Genomic DNA, 16,280 nt, shown 5'->3' with positions numbered 1-16,280 from the left:
CTGCTGCGCTCGAAAATAAACAGCTGTTCGATTCAGCATTCCTTGAACGAAATCCGTCAGAGCACGTGCGCTCCACGTGCCCGTCACTCGCGAGAGCGTGAATAGGCACGCGCCCCCACTTCCACGCTACGATTATTATTGCAGGTATACTCCTGCAAGGCGGCCGGAATGTTCGAGATTCAAACGTTTAAAAAACCTGCAAGACTAAGATCATTAAAACATTGAGTGCATATTCGGGCAGTATTCTTATTGTAACATGCAGTCGTTTAGTATTGATTTGAAATAGCGCTCGGCCGCCAAGGTTACGCATACCCCGCGCCTGCTAAAATCAAGCGCTTACAGTTAAACCACTTTAAATTGTAAACACCGCGGTCGCGCGAGAGGAGATAAAATTTAAAGTCAATAATGTTTACGCGAGATAGTTAGAGGTTTTCAAAGATCCCGGGATTCGCACATGAACTGTATGAAAATCCACGTTTTCACTGGAGACATCAAAATTAACCGAACGATAGGATAGAGGAAAGATAAAATATCATTGCTTAAGAAAGATGACAAACTGATTTGATCTTTTAAGAGTTTATTTGAGAAACACACAATTGAGATGGAGACAAAAACTGAATCCGAGACATATAGCCTTCGCGCGACAACCTTGCTTGATCAGAGAGCTCAGCTCAACTGCTGTTGACGAGGTGTCGAGAGACAAGAATTCCCCGTCGTAAGGGTGAAAAACGGGGAGCAAGGTATGTTTATTTGAGTGCGAATCAGCTGATCGGTAGCTGATCGCCAGCTGATCGGCAGCGAAAAACAACAAGGAATGTCACGGTCGCGGCATCGTAACAATACGAGGCTCGAAAATAATATATTTGTCACGCTGAAATAATTGGCTATACAAAGGCGTGATATATAAATACAATGATCGAAAACTTATGCCGAAATATAAGATTGATCGATATGCGATAACTTTTACTTGTCAAACTCCAAACATTCCGCCCGCCTTGGCAACTCCGCGTTGACAATATTTATGGAACGTGAATCTATCGCGAAAATGTCTATGTTTTATTTGGATCCGGCAGCAGGCACAATTTGACAATTGGTCTTTTGAGCGTAGTGTTGGCCGTCTTCACACTGACGACTCTGATAAGTCCGTCAGGCCCGTGATGCACGTCAATGATGCGTGCGAGAGGCCATTTGGTAGGAGGCATCCGTTCGTCCTTGATGAGAACTAAAGACCCAACCTGAAATGAATTTTGCGCTTGGTGCCGCTTAGAGGAGACCTGAAACTGGGACAGATATTCTGCAGTCCAACGCTTCCAGAATGACTCCGTCATCTGGCGGAGTAGCTGCCAGCGCGACAGCCGAGATGCTGGGACATCACCCAGAGAGGGCTCCGGTACAGTGGTGAGCGCTGATCCGATTAGAAAATGCCCTGGCGTGAGCGCTGAAACATCCGTTGGGTCATCCGAGAGAGCGCTTAGAGGGCGAGAGTTGAGAACCGCCTCGATCTGAATTAAGAGCGTGTTCATCTCTTCATAGGTGAGCAGCGTGTCACCTATGACTCGCCTGAGGTGGAATTTGACCGATTTCACTCCAGCTTCCCACTTTCCACCGAAGTGAGGGGCCGAGGGTGGATTAAACTTCCACGTAACTCCATCGTTGGCGAGCTGGGAGGCGATGTGAGTCCATTCTGTCGGAATCCGCTCCTATGAGATTGGTGCCGCAGTCGCTTGTGATTGTGGAGCAAATCCCTCTGCGGCCCGTGAACCGTTTGTAGGCGGCGATGAATCCTTCGGTCGAATAATCTGTCGCCACCTCGAGATGCATAGCTGAGGTGCTGAAGCAGATAAAGATTACAAAGTATCCTTTGTAAGTTTTTGCACCTCGTCCGCGAAAGGTCTTGAGTGTTAGAGGTCCGGCATAATCGACCCCGGTATGATAGAAAGGTCGACATGGAGTTGCACGAGAGGCCGGAAGCTGTCCCATTTGTTGAAGCCCGGTAACTGCTCGTTGACGTGTACAGGTTACACATCGATGAATAAATGAGCGAACCGGCAGGCGACCCTCGAGAATCCAAAATTTGCGGCGTATAACCGAGAGCATGAGTTGTGGTCCGCCATGTAACGTCTGTTTATGGTAATAATCCATTATGAGGTCCGTCAATCGAAAACTGCGAGGTAAAATCAATGGATGTTTTTCCGCCGGATCCAGCTGAGACAATTGAAGGCGTCCTTGCAGTCGGAGGTGCCCTTTAGTATCGAGAAACGGAGTGAGACGGAACAGTGCGCTGGTTTTCGGCAGCTGCTTACCTCCTCGTAGGAGTCGAATTTCCGTTGAGAAATAAGCATGTTGCGTTAATTCGACCCAAAGAAGGACTGACAATTCTAGCTCCCCTGCAGTAAGAGGGTCTTGCGATACAGGCACAGTCCTTGAAGGTCGGAAGCGTTGGATCGCACGTAGAATCCAGGCGGTAATGCGGGTCAGTCGAGTGAAAGATGAGTATCGTTTTATGAGATCCCACATATCTGGCTCTGGAATCACGATCGCGATGGCGCAATTACGAGCTCGTTCTTCAAGATGTGCGTTGGAATCGAGCGAGAACTTTGAGACTGGCCACGCGGTCGAGAATTGCTGTAGCCACAGAGGTCCATGCCACCACGACTGATCTTGCTGGAGAAGTTGAGGCGATGTTCCGCGAGACGCCACGTCAGCAGGATTCTCTTTCCCTGAGACGTGATGCCACCGAGAGTTTGAGAGCTCTTGTATGAACACGACACGATTTCGCACGAATTCTTTCCATCTCGATGGATGGCTTTTGATCCATGTTAACGCGACGGTGGAGTCCGTCCAGAGATGCGCTGGCGTTTGAGTTAAATCGAGAATTTCGCGTATTTTGAGAAGCTGTTTCACGAGGAGTACGGCAGCTGATAATTCGAGTCGCGGAATTGTTACGCGTTTAAGCGGAGTCACTTTTGTCTTTGCACTAACGAGAGTCACATGAATGCCGGTGGGAGTCACGACACGGAGATAGATAACTGCGGCAATTGCATGTTGAGAGGCGTCCGAGAAATCATGCAATTCGGTTCCGAGAGCCGTTGAGCTGGTGCCGAACCAACGCGGAATCACAATAGCCGACACCTGTTCGAATTGCTGCATGAATTCGATCCACTGAGATTTGAGAGAACATGGTAATTCGTCATCCCAGTCGAGACGTATTGCCCACAGTTGTTGCATGAATCGCTTGGCCGTGATTATAATCGGTGCGATCCAGCCGACAGGATCGAAAATCCGCGCGATAAACGAGAGTACCGAGCGTTTAGTGAACGTTTTGTCTGAGCGCGGAAACGAAGGGGCAACAAACACGAAACTGTCACTTGATCGGCTCCAACGAATTCCGAGAGTATAATGCGTCGTGGAGTCGCCGACGGGTAGGATCGCGGAAGGATCCTGATCGCACGGGAATACCTTGGAGCAATTCCGAAGCGTTTGTAATCCACTTCTTCGGATTGAAGCCACCCGCCGTGAGAGTATCCTTAAGCTGCTGCATCTTTTCTTTCGTTGTAGAGATGTCATCTGACCCGGATAAAATGTCGTCCACGTATGTATCGCGGCGTAGAATTTCGGCAGCCAGTCCGCGTGTGGATTTAATGTCGGTTGCGAGCTGTTGCAGACAGCGAAGTGCAAGATATGGCGCGCAAGCTAGACCGTATGTCACGGTACATAAGAGATATTCTCGCGGCCGTTCACACGGAGAATCTCTCCAGAAAATCGTCTGAAGTGGCCAATCGTCTGGATGTACGCGAATTTGTCGATACATTTTTTCTATATCGGTCGCGATCACGTAGCGATGTCGACGCCAGCGAACGAGAATGTCAACGAGATCCGTCTGCAATTTCGGGCCGATATGCAAGCAGTCGTTTAATGATATTCCGAGATTTGTTTTCTGCGATCCATTAAACACGACGCGTAATTTCGTGGTCGAGCTTGTTTCTTTAATGACGCCGTGATGCGGCAGAAAGAATTCGCGTCGCGAAATATCATGAGAACTTGAGAGACGCATATGACCAAGTTCAAGATACTCACGTAGGAACTCCTTATAGGCTACCTTGAGAGAAGCGTGCGTTTCGAAGCGCGCTTCCATACGTCGGAGCATCCTGAGTGCTGGAGCGCGAGAATCACCCAAGTCACTTACAGTTTTTCGGAACGGTAACCGAACGATAAAGCGTCCATGCGCGTCACGAGAATGCGTTGTCTTGAAGTGTTCTTCACACTGAGATTCTTCTGGGGTGAGCGTCACGTTATGCACAGGCGTGATTTCTTCCTGGGCCCAGAATCTTTGGAGCAGATCGAGGAGTTCACCATCAAGAGAGCAGTGCAATCCATTAATTGATTGTTCTGTTGAGGTGTGATCATGCTCAGAGTAGAGTTGTCCGGAGAGTATCCAGCCGAGAGTGGTTTTCTGAGCGATTGGCGTACCGCTAGCTCCTCGGCAAATGCCGTCTTCGAGAATTTGCGCACAAACACCTGCGCCGAGAACGAGATCAATTTTTCCTGGCGTTGCAAAGTTTGGATCTGCAAGCGCCAATCCATGGATATGAGGCCACTGAGCATTCACAATAACTGCAGGTGGCAGATAAGAGGTGAGTTTCGGCAACACAAGAGCTTCGATTTTTAGAGAGAATGCCGAATTGACGCGTGAGATAATTTCAAAAGAGACACGTCCATTGGAGACACTGGATCGCTGAGCACCGATCCCGATAATTGGAATTGCAGCTGAAGTGCGTGAGAGTCTTAAGATTTGTGCGACGGATTCGGAGATAAATGATGCCTCCGATCCTTGATCAAGCAACGCGCGTACTTGATAATGTTCGCCGTATGGTGATACGACGGTAACGAGAGCGGTCGCGAGCAGTACGGACGTACTTCGAATTATACGCGATTGAGTCACATGACTGCATGCTTGAAGCGTTGATTCTTGTCCGTCGGCTTGCGCGAGATGCGTGGAGGTGAGTCCTATGTGCGAGGTCGACGGAATTGAGGCAATCGGCGACATCGTTGTTATTGCGGCTACCGGTTCGTTTGATGAGAGATGTAGCGTTGAGTGATGTTGCTTGCGACAGATACGACAGCGCTTTGCATTACGACAGCTTTTCAGATGATGAGGACCGAGGCAGTTATAACAGAGGTTTTTCGATGAAACTGTCTCGCGGCGTTGAGCGGGAGTCTTCTCAAGATATTTCGGACACGCCGAAATATAATGGCTTGAATTGCACAACGCACACTGCTGTTCGGCGGTGGTGGCAGCGTATGATCTTGCGTTTAGTTGAGGTCGTGTCATATTTGTCGCTGGATGTTTACGTGAGGTCGTGGATCTTTCAATAGCTTCGAGAGTATGCACGCGTCCAACGAGAAAGGTTTCTAAGTCGGCGTAGGAAGGCGCGGTAGTTGTCGCACCGAGTGTTTTTTCCCAATCCTTCATTGATTCGGAATCGAGATTGCGCACAGTCATAAAAACGATAAGATGATCCCACTGGCGCACCGGACAGTCGAGAGCTTCGAGACCACCGAGGATTTCCTTAACGTCGCCGAGAAGTCGCTTGAGTTCCGATGATGACTCGGTTTTAAGTTTGCGAATTGCGAATAACGCTGACAATTGAGCATCAATTAGTATTCGCTTATTTTCGTAGCGAGCAATGAGCATTTTCCAGGAGCGGTTGAGATTTTCACTAGAGATAGTCACATTTTTCAAGAGTTGCGATGGCTCCCCTGTCAAGCTCATTTTTAAATAATGTAGTTTCTCGACAGCCGATATATCATTATTTTCCATGATCATGGACGTAAACAAATCTCGATAATGACTCCATTGAACGTAATCACCTGAGAATTTTGGTATGTCGATACGAGGCAGTCGTCGAAAATGAGATGCGGTAGACGTTGTCATTGAGGCCTCGGTCGCGGACGCACTTCTTTCCGGTACGAGCTCATCTAACATGTCAAGCATGATGCCATTCGCATCGATGTATTTCTCTTCGCACAATGCATAGAGATCGTCAGCGAAATACGGCAGCTTTGCAATGTCGGGGCTCCGCACTTTGCACAAGCTATCATGAAGATCCTGGAATTTCTCCCAATTAGCCTTGAGTGCGCTCACGCGACTTTGCACTGCTCCACGAGTTGTTTTTGTCGGTCCGAGTTTATGAAGATTTTCGACTGCGCGGGAAATCAGACCGAACAATTCATTCTGGCGAGCAATGGTGTTTTCGATTGTTGCCATCTTCGATTGAGTCGGACTAACTTGACTGGAGAGAACACAGCACGTGCAAAAATGCACTTATTTGAGAACGCACGTCGAAAGCGGCAACCGCACTTACGCAAGACTCACGCACAATCGTAATTCCGCAGCCGACTGCTGAGAACCGCTGGTGTGACAGCAACGAGACAATAAGCACGATATTTCACACTCGCGACGTTCGGTAATTTCGGTTACGAGAATTCACTTAATTCGCGAATTCCGAAGATCCGGCTCGAAGGACCAGCAATGTTTACGCGAGATAGTTAGAGGTTTTCAAAGATCCCGGGATTCGCACATGAACTGTATGAAAATCCACGTTTTCACTGGAGACATCAAAATTAACCGAACGATAGGATAGAGGAAAGATAAAATATCATTGCTTAAGAAAGATGACAAACTGATTTGATCTTTTAAGAGTTTATTTGAGAAACACAATTGAGATGGAGACAAAAACTGAATCCGAGACATATAGCCTTCGCGCGACAACCTTGCTTGATCAGAGAGCTCAGCTCAACTGCTGTTGACGAGGTGTCGAGAGACAAGAATTCCCCGTCGTAAGGGTGAAAAACGGGGAGCAAGGTATGTTTATTTGAGTGCGAATCAGCTGATCGGTAGCTGATCGCCAGCTGATCGGCAGCGAAAAACAACAAGGAATGTCACTGTCGCGGCATCGTAACAATACGAGACTCGAAAATAATATATTTGTCACGCTGAAATAATTGGCTATACAAAGGCGTGATATATAAATACAATAATCGAAAACTTATGCCGAAATATAAGATTGATCGATATGCGATAACTTTTACTTGTTAAACTCCAAACAAATAACAACAAACCACGATTTACTTAAAAATAAATAATCACAGCAAACACTCTTTCGTCCTCAATCGAATAATAGGACCTGATAAATATTCTCGAATGTTCGAGAAATACCATGCCTATATAAGCCGCCTCTCCCGTGACCACAGCGCCCTTTTCCGATTGCTTGTCGCGTCAAGAGTGTGCTTCTACTTTAAGAAAAAGATCGCTTGTTTTTTTTCGTTCTTCACGTTTAAATTACCGTTGCTCGCGGAGCACTCAGTTATTAATTATCGACTCGGCTATTTCTTTTGGTTTATTCTTATCAGTTATCTTTTAGTAAATTCTGTGCGGTTTCAATACTTGTATTTTTCTTTGTTTTAGTCTTAAATATAGTTTTATATTAAACGATACGTGTGTGTCGAGTGCAGTGCTTCGCTGTCTTCTCGCTTCCGACCTTCCTATCCTGCCTTCCGTCGCGCACAAGCGGCGATTGGAAGTATCAAAGTAAGTAAAAAACCACAGGGCACAAGAGCCGAATTAAAAGAAAAATTTGAAGTTAATTTGCCTATAAAAACACTTTCTGAATTTTTAAATTTTGAGGAAGAATTAAAAACAAACGAGGACCAAAAAAACCGTTCTAATGGATTTTTTGCTTTTATTATGTTTTGATTACTCAAATGTCAAAGCTTGTATATATAAAGTTCTTCCACAAATTATTAGCAAAGATGTTCAAGGGCAGTATTCTGGCCAAGGTCGAAAAAAGAAAGAAGTGTAAAAACTTAATTTTAGTGCTATTGCACTATTTGAATGTTTCCAAGCTGCAGTAATAAAACATTATCCTGCAGATGATAATATAAAATCATTACAATCGAAGATTGGTGATTGGTTAATTCACTGGGATAATCGTGATGGAGGACGTAAAAACCGTTAATCATCTTTTCATTACAAAAAAAACAGTTACTTATGTTTCGTAAAAATGCATTCAACCTTGAAAACTAAAAGAAAGTATTAAAGATAAGTTAATATTTTAAAAGCAATTAAAATTTAAATCAATAAATTAACAAAAATTTACGTTTACGCTGTAATTTATTAGAGTAAATGGAGCTATCATTTTGGAATGTTTCTTTCAAAGCACCTGTGCTACAAAACGAAAAAAACCATTAATCTTGAATAAATTTTTACGAAACATATGTAACTGTAATGAGAAGATGATACATACACGTTTATTCCGGACTTCTCTAAAGGTTGCCGGGGCGTTTTTCAAGGGACCGCCAAACCCCTTACATCCTCCTTCTGCAATATGTTACATTATCGTAGTACAATATGTTACATAATTACATTATTAGTCTCTCCTCTCCTCTCTCCTTCTACTCTCCCTCCTTCCTTCCTCTTTCTTCTTCTTGCCTTCCTTCTGCTGTTTGCTATCTTCCCTCTTTCTTCTTCTGTCCTCTCTCTTTCCTTTTCTCTCCTTCTCTCTCCGTTCCTCCCCTGCTTCTCTGTCTCCCTCCGTGTTCCGAATCCCTCTTCTCCATCCTGCTCCTCTCTCTTTACCTTAAACAAATAATCACAATTTCTGTCCTCCCTTCTCCCCTTCCCTTTCCCCATAATACAATTGCGCTCCTCTCTTTCCTCTCCTGGCCATTTTGCGACCTTACAATGTATCTGGGTCCCTTCCCCCTGCCCCCTTTCCCTTGCCTTCTCCTTTTCATACTATTCCCTTTCCTCCCCGACCTCCCTTGCCTCTGTTCCCCTTTTCCTATCCCCTTCCTATTCCCTTTTTTTCTCTAACCTTTGCTCCTCTTCATTCCATACCCATTCCTCTCCATTTATCCACAACCTTTTCCCATATACAAGGGTCACTATTTATATTTCGGGAATTGGCAACACTGATGTCATGTGAGTCCATCTGACGGTTCCATCGTAAAGTTTGACATTTTTGACGATATACGTACTCAGAACATTTTGTCATACGGACGCTATTTGTTTATTTTATGTTTAGTTGAAAGTTTCGTCTCGGCAAAAAATGGAACTGAATCGTGAACATTTTCGTGCGATGATTTTTTACGACTTTCGACGTGGATTATCACAACAAGAGTGCGTCAATCAACTTAATTTGACTTTTGGCGATTAAGCTCCATCAAAAACCACTGTGTATCGCTGGTATAGTGAATTCAATCGTGGTCGTAGTTCGCTGTCCGACGAGTTTCGTGAAGGTCGTCCAAAATCGACTGTAGTGCCAGAAAACATCGATGCTGTGCACGAAATGATTAAGCAAGATCGTCATGTGACCTATTGTGAGATTGAGGCATCCCTAAGCATTAGTTCCACCAGCATATATGCGATTTTACATGAACACTTAGCTGTGCAAAAGTTATGTTCGCGTTAGATCCCACATAATTTGACAATCGCTCAAAAAAAGACTCGTGTCGATTGGTGCAAAGAAATGCTTAAGAAATACAATCGCGGTGCTTCAAAAGACGTTTATAAAATCGTGACAGGTGACGAATCATGGATATATTCGTATGAGCCCGAAAGTAAGCAGCAGTCGACTGTATGGGTGTTCCAAGATGAACCAAATCCAACAAAAGTTGTTCGCGCACGAAGCACTTCAAAGAAAATGGTGGCCTGTTTCTTCGGAAAAACTGGTCATATTGCAACAGTGCTTCTAGAGGATCGTAGAACAGTAAATTCTGAGTGGTATACAACCATCTGTTTGCCAGAAATCTTCAGTGAAATAAAGAAAACAAACAAGAGACATCGGATTGTTCTTCATCATGACAATGCGAGCTCTCACACATCGGCTCAAACAAGAGACTATTTGAGCACTCAAAACATCGAATTGATGGGTCATCCGCCGTACAGCCCTGATTTGGCACCCAATGATTTCTTTTTGTTCCCATCCGTGAAGAATAAACTGCGTGGTCAACGATTTTCATCGCCCGAAGAAGCTATTGAAGCGTTCAAAAATCATGTTTTGGAGATACTTCATTCGGAATGGAATAAATGATCTGAAAATTGGTTTAAGCGCATGCAAAAGTGTATCGATCATCGTGGCGAGTACTTTGAAAAACAATAAAAATATATTCGCAGCTTAACTATTTGTTTTTGTTCCTATTCCCGAAATATAAATAGTGACCCTCGTACCATCGCATCTCTTCCTTTGGCCCTCTCTCTCCTTGCTCTATCCATCATTATTCACCTAATCATCCTTTCCTCCCTCGTTAAATCTTCGTCATTCCTTCCATTTCCTCCACATCATCCTTCTATTCTCCAACAGTTCCCTTTTATCCTCTTCCTTTTCCATCTCCACCATTACTATCATTTTCTCATCGTCTCCCCTCACCTCCCATGACCCTACTATTCCTACTTTCCTATCTAATACCACCTCCGTCATTCTCTCCATCAGCAGCCTCCTTTCCTCCTGGTCCTCTCCGTCCAGTTCCTCTCCATGCCACATTTTTTCTCCTCCTCCATCTTCTCTCCATCTCCTCCGTTTTCCTTTCCATTCTCTCTCTTTTCTCTCTCTCTCCTCTCTCTCTCTTTACTCCTTTTCCCTTCCCTTTCCTTCACTTTTTTCCACATTTCCTCTCCTCTTTTCCATTTTTCCTCCTCCTCGCTTTCCCTGTCATCCTCTTCTTCTTCCGTCTTTTTTTCCTTTTCACCTCCTTGCTCTCCTCATTTCCTTCTCTTCTCTCTTCCTCTCCACTCGCTTTCCCTTCTTCTTCCTTCTTCTCTCTTGTCTCCCTTTCTTTTCTCTTCTCCACCTTTCCTCCCGTCTTTCCTTCTTCTTCAATTTCCTTTCTTGCCCCCTTACCCTGGTCATTCCTTCTCCCCTGTTCCTTGTCCTCTTCACCCTTCATTATTTTTCACCACTCTTCTCCACTCTCCTCTGTCTTACCCTGCTCTCTCCTTCTCTCTCCCCTCACCTGCAGTCCTCCTTTGTTCCTCTCTTCTGTCTCCTCCTCCGTCTCCCACTGTGCTTCCTCTTCTTTCTTCTCTTCTATCTCCTCTCCTTCGATCTCCTTGTCTTTTATCACTCACCTTATCCTCTCTCCCTTTCACCCATCTCAGTAACTCCTCCACCATCCTTTCCATCCTGTCCATTCTGCTCTTCATCTCCTTTCATTCCTCCTTGCACCAGCATGCACCGGTCCCCTCTCTTCCTCTATCGTTTTCACTTCCTCCTTTGCCTTTCTTTATTGCCTCTTCTTTTCCTTTCGCCGTCCCCTCGTCCTTTCCTCTCTCCTCTCTGTGCCTAACCCCTTTTCTCTCCTTTATGCCCTCTTCTCGTCCTCTTCCTTCCTCTCCTATCTCTTCCTCTTCTTCTCTCCTCTCCACCTTTTCTTCCACACTTCCTCCTTCTCCTTCTTTCACCTTCCTCGCTTCTTCCTCTGCTTAACCTTCCTTCCTGCTCTTGCCTTCTCTTAACCTTGTTATTCCTTTTGCCACCATGTGCTCACTTACGCGCATATTTTGTGTAATATTGCGCGCGCAACTTCCTTCTTCTCACGTGATCTTCCTGCTCTCTCCTGCGCCCTCTTCGCCTCCTACTCTTACTCGTTACTACTCTCTGATTTCTCCCTATGTCCCTATATCTCCAGGCGTTTACCTGCGTGCGTATCTACGTGATAGTGCGCACGCCGCTTCCTTCTTCCTCTCCCTTGCTCCTCCTGCTCTCCCCTGCTCCCTCTCTGCCTCCCACTCCCACCTGTCCCTACTTTCTAGTTTTTCTCTATGTCTCTATAGGTTTGTTCGCGTCGCATGCCCCAACATGCTCCTTCTTACTCCAATGCGCTCGTATTGGTGCGCTCCTCGAATTAGACCAATACGAGCGCATTGAAATAAAAAGGAGCAAGTTGGAGCATGCGACGCGAACAAACCTTATGTTACCACTCGTTTATTTTCATGCGTGCCTTGCGTGGTGATGCGCGTGCCACTTCCTTCCTCTCACACTCTCTTCCTGTTCTCCCCTGCGCCCTCTCCTTTCTCTACTCTCACCTGTCTTTCCGGCTTCTTTCTTACCATCTTTCTTTCTTGTTTTATCGACAGAATAATCTTTTATCTCCTTTCTCCTCCTTTTTCCTTATCTCATTTTTTTTGCTCTTTCCTCTCGTTTCCTCCTATCTCTAATCTAATCTCCTCTCTCCTCTCCTATCTCCTCTCTTTTCCTCTTCCTCTTCTCTTTCTTTCTCATCCTCCTTCTCTCTTCAACTCTGGCCGTGCGTCTTCCCGTGACCCTGCCACGTGTACGACTGTTTTACAGCCAATTTCAGGAGATCTCTCCGTCTTTATTTCTACCTTGCTCCTCTATTTTCTCCTTCTGTTTCTTCTGTTCATTTCCTCATTTCTCCCTTTTTCTTCCTCCTTTTCTTTCCTATCCTTCCTTCCTACCTCCTTCCTTTTCCGTCCATCTCCTGCTCCCGTGTGAGTCAGTCTCCTCGTGTCCATCAATTTTCCGCTTATCTCCTTTTCCACACATTTTCCATCACTTATCCCTCACTCTCCTCCTTTTCTTTCTTCTTTCCTCTTCCTACCTTCTGTTCTTCATTTTTCCTCACTTCACAAAAATTTCCTCTTCCTTTTTTCTTTCCTATTATTATACAATTTTCGGAGCACTCTTGCACCACATCTTTTCCGTAATGAGAAGATGATTAATGGTTTTTATGTGTATTTAAACATATATATATATTTTATAAACCCTGTAGTTTTTTGTTTACAAAACTCACGTGGTATTTCCATTACTTTTTATTGCATTTATTTGTGTATGCGGAAAAGAGTCGCTTTCACGCGTCGCGACATTTGTTAAAATTAAGGTTTACCAAAAAGTAAGGTTAACAGTACAAATCTCATGTGATTTAATTTAGTTTGTCTTTATTTTCTTTTATATTATTTGATATAATTACAAAGAAAGCAAAATTGCTTAAAATAAAATAGTTAAAATTATAATTTTAATTTTATGATAGTATGTATTATATGTATGTATATTTATATACAGGGTGTCCGCTAAGTGTTGCCTCAACCGTCGTGTGCAGGTAGAGTAAGTTAAACCGAATAGGAAAGTCCTCTACCGTTTTGCGATTTTCGCAATAATTATTGAGTTATTAAATAAAAAAGATCGGCCAATCCACGCGAATAGAAGCGCGCGACGAGAAGAGACGTCTTACTGTAACACGATACACGAAGATTTCTCAAATACGATTCATAGACAGTCATCGTTCGCTCCTCCTTCCGCTTTGCGGCGCGCCGTGTCTAGACTCATTTAAATTATCAATTTAAGTCATTAAGCCTATTTTAAATATCAATTTTGGGCCTATCTTACATTCAGGTTTATTATTGTTCTAGCAAAGAGAATTGAGCTTAAATTTGGGTTTATAGTTAGTCCTAGCAAACAGACAACCTTGGGCTTAGATTTGGGTTCATTGTCGGCCTTAGCAAAAAGATAACCTTGAGCTTAGATTCGGATTCATTATTGGCCCTAGCAAAGAGACAACCTTGAGCTTACGTTCACATTCATCATTGGGCCTAGCAAAAATACAAACGTTGGGCGTATATAGCGTTACCAATCTCGCACGATAGTTACGCTCCGAGGTTCGGCCACTTTATTGGCTAAGCATCAATGCCAATATTAAAGTACCGATGTTCGAGATTGGCCCGATGCTTGGTTAAGTTGATCAACCCTACATGGAAGAAGGAGTTTCTCCTATAATTGTATAATTACATCTTATCACTTGCAAAGGACTTTAAAATAATGGTCGAAACGTCATAATTGCAATTAACAAATATATTTGCCAGTTTGCTCAAGAGATAAGGAGTTCATTAATTTTTATTCTAATACTGGCGAGTGTCAATTTCTATCCACATCTATATTAATTATTTTTTAAGTCATCTTTCGAGACTTTCGTTAAATAAAGAATTTCTTTTAAATGTTCTTCAATTTCACCACTAGAGATAAGGTAAACCGACAGAAGTCCTTCATATATGTTGTAAGGACTGAATGTAAAATCTTCATTCGACTTGATCATGATATATTTATGCAGACTTGTAATCGCGAATTTAAAAAGCGCTTCCACTTTTACTAGCAAACAGGAAAAAAAACCAAAAGAATCAAAAAATTAAATGTAATATCAAAGAATCAAGTAATATTAACAAAAAAAGATTTATATTGAGAGAAAGTTTGAATAAATTATAATTAAAGTTAATAAAGTAAATGACTGAGTAAAATCTAATATATATTAAAATATTTGTAACATTTATTTTGCATGTGTATAGAAAAATACTTATTATTCCTAAAAAATTAATTTTAACTCAAAATATAATAAAATCAACAAAATACATCTAATGATAATCGAAAAAGAAACAGGGAAAGAGTTTCCAATATATATATTTTTACTTATGTTTACTAACTATTATGTTGATTTTATTTCCAGCAAAATAAATGCGATTCGAGATTATTCGATTATTATTATTAATAAAATTTAATACCAATATTTAACAATTAGAAGAAATTATATTCTCATGAGGAAAATTATATTAGAAGAAATTATATTCTGCTATAATTCGAGAAACATTTATTCAAATATATACTTTCTATAGTCTACGCTGCAAAAGTCGTATTTTAAAATTGAATTTATTTTATATGCGGTGTATATCTAAAATGTGAAACAAATCCCTAAAATATAATTAATACAAGCAGACTTTAAAATAATGTATTCTATTTAAATTTAATAAATTATACGTAGCTCGCTATGCAATGTTCACTAAATTATATTGAAATATATATAAAATTACCAAAAACAGTATGTTGAAAAATTAATATAGCACAAAGAAAATATTAGCGCTGCATATGTTAATTATCTATTTGTACAATTGGAATCAAAATTGTTTGTTATATTTTGTAAGAAAATTTTTTTTCACCATTTTCCACGATTAGATTTTCCGTCTCCATTTTAAGCTATATACAGTAGCAAATTCGTGGCGAACTTCTTTGTCTGTTTGTGTCTCGATATAATTGCTTCTGTTGTGTCCCGATATTATGTAGCCATTGCTTTAATATATTTATATTATGTGGCGTGTTATATCCCTAAAAGATATAACTATTAGGGTATAACTACTCATATTACATCCGCTTGACGACGGGCACTGACCGCGTAAAAACGCATACGCTGCGAGATACACGCGGAACCAAAATTGCCCAATATCCAAGCAAAGCGGAAGGACTTGGAATTTACTTCGCTTGCCTTTAGGTCCTTGACCGAGGAGGCCCGTTGCCAGGCACCCCTTCCGATCAAGGAACTTCCAAAAAGCGAGACTATAAAAACGGAGCAGGAGACGCGCCCGGCAGTCGCTTTCGAGTCGTAACGTACAAGTGTAACATTGTGGAAATAAAGAAAGCGTCAAGTGGTTAATTCAAATAAAAGTTCTTTAATAGTGAAAACGTGAAGTGCATTCATTCAATCATCCCGATTCAAGCCCTGACGCCCCGGATCCTCATCCTAATTTGGCGCGACCCCTTGTGCCTTACCCGAGGCACACAACAGGCGCATGCGTATACCATATATAGTTGCTCAATATAAATTTTGCGTGAGAATTTGATTGGAATTTAACTTCAGTATTTCTATATTTTCATTGTCCATGATTTCTCATGTACATACAATTCTAAAGCTGCTTTTTGGCTCGATCTCGCAATCTAATATAAATATTTTATCAGAAAGAAATATTTTTATCGGCTCTCAATATTAAAAATATAAATATAATGTTTTTTAAATCGGCCAACAGAGCCAAAGCACGAAAAATTAATTATTCGGAACTGTATCTCTTGGTTTGAGATCACTAAGTTCCATATATAAATTAATCTCGAAACTTACATATGGAGAAATAGGCCTAATCTTCTTTTGGTGCCGAATTGGAAAGATTGTCGCGACTTGCATATTCCGAATGTCCTTATGCGGTGAGGGATAAAATCGCGTGCGCGCAATTTATCTCTGCTCTCTATGACGGTTTCTTGAGGAGGACTCTTCAATTAGAGGGGATAACCTCTTTAAATTTGGCCATTGAGAGAGACTATAAAAACACTATAAAAATCATTCAAGAAGAAAATTTTGAAAGAAAGAAGGAAAGTTACGGAAAATTTAACAGCGCGAATTTCCAAAAGGTGGGGAGAAACGACGCGCGAAAGGATTTCGATAAGAAAAAC

The 16,280-nt window shown here is 42.5% G+C and overlaps 2 protein-coding genes across 2 annotated transcripts; both read right to left on the bottom strand.

Annotated features, from left to right (window-relative positions):
- Positions 1-1,629: 1,629 nt before the first annotated feature.
- On the bottom strand, positions 1,630-3,228 carry LOC114942151 (uncharacterized). Its single transcript, XM_029317457.2, has one exon. It carries the CDS (start codon positions 3,226-3,228, stop codon positions 1,630-1,632), a length of 1,599 nt encoding a protein of 532 aa, XP_029173290.2.
- Positions 3,229-3,364: 136 nt separating this feature from the next.
- Positions 3,365-6,268, bottom strand: LOC114942150 (uncharacterized). Its single transcript, XM_029317456.2, has one exon. The coding sequence runs from the start codon at positions 6,266-6,268 to the stop codon at positions 3,365-3,367; it is 2,904 nt and encodes a 967-aa protein (XP_029173289.2).
- Between the last annotated feature and the right edge of the window lie 10,012 nt (positions 6,269-16,280).

Source organism: Nylanderia fulva, unplaced genomic scaffold, assembly GCF_048542155.1.
Source record: "Nylanderia fulva isolate GAGA-0341 unplaced genomic scaffold, ASM4854215v1 Scaffold148, whole genome shotgun sequence".
NCBI lineage: Eukaryota > Metazoa > Arthropoda > Insecta > Hymenoptera > Formicidae > Nylanderia > Nylanderia fulva.
The sequence above is the reverse complement of the archived record's forward strand: the minus strand, read 5'-3'. Positions and strand labels throughout refer to the sequence as shown.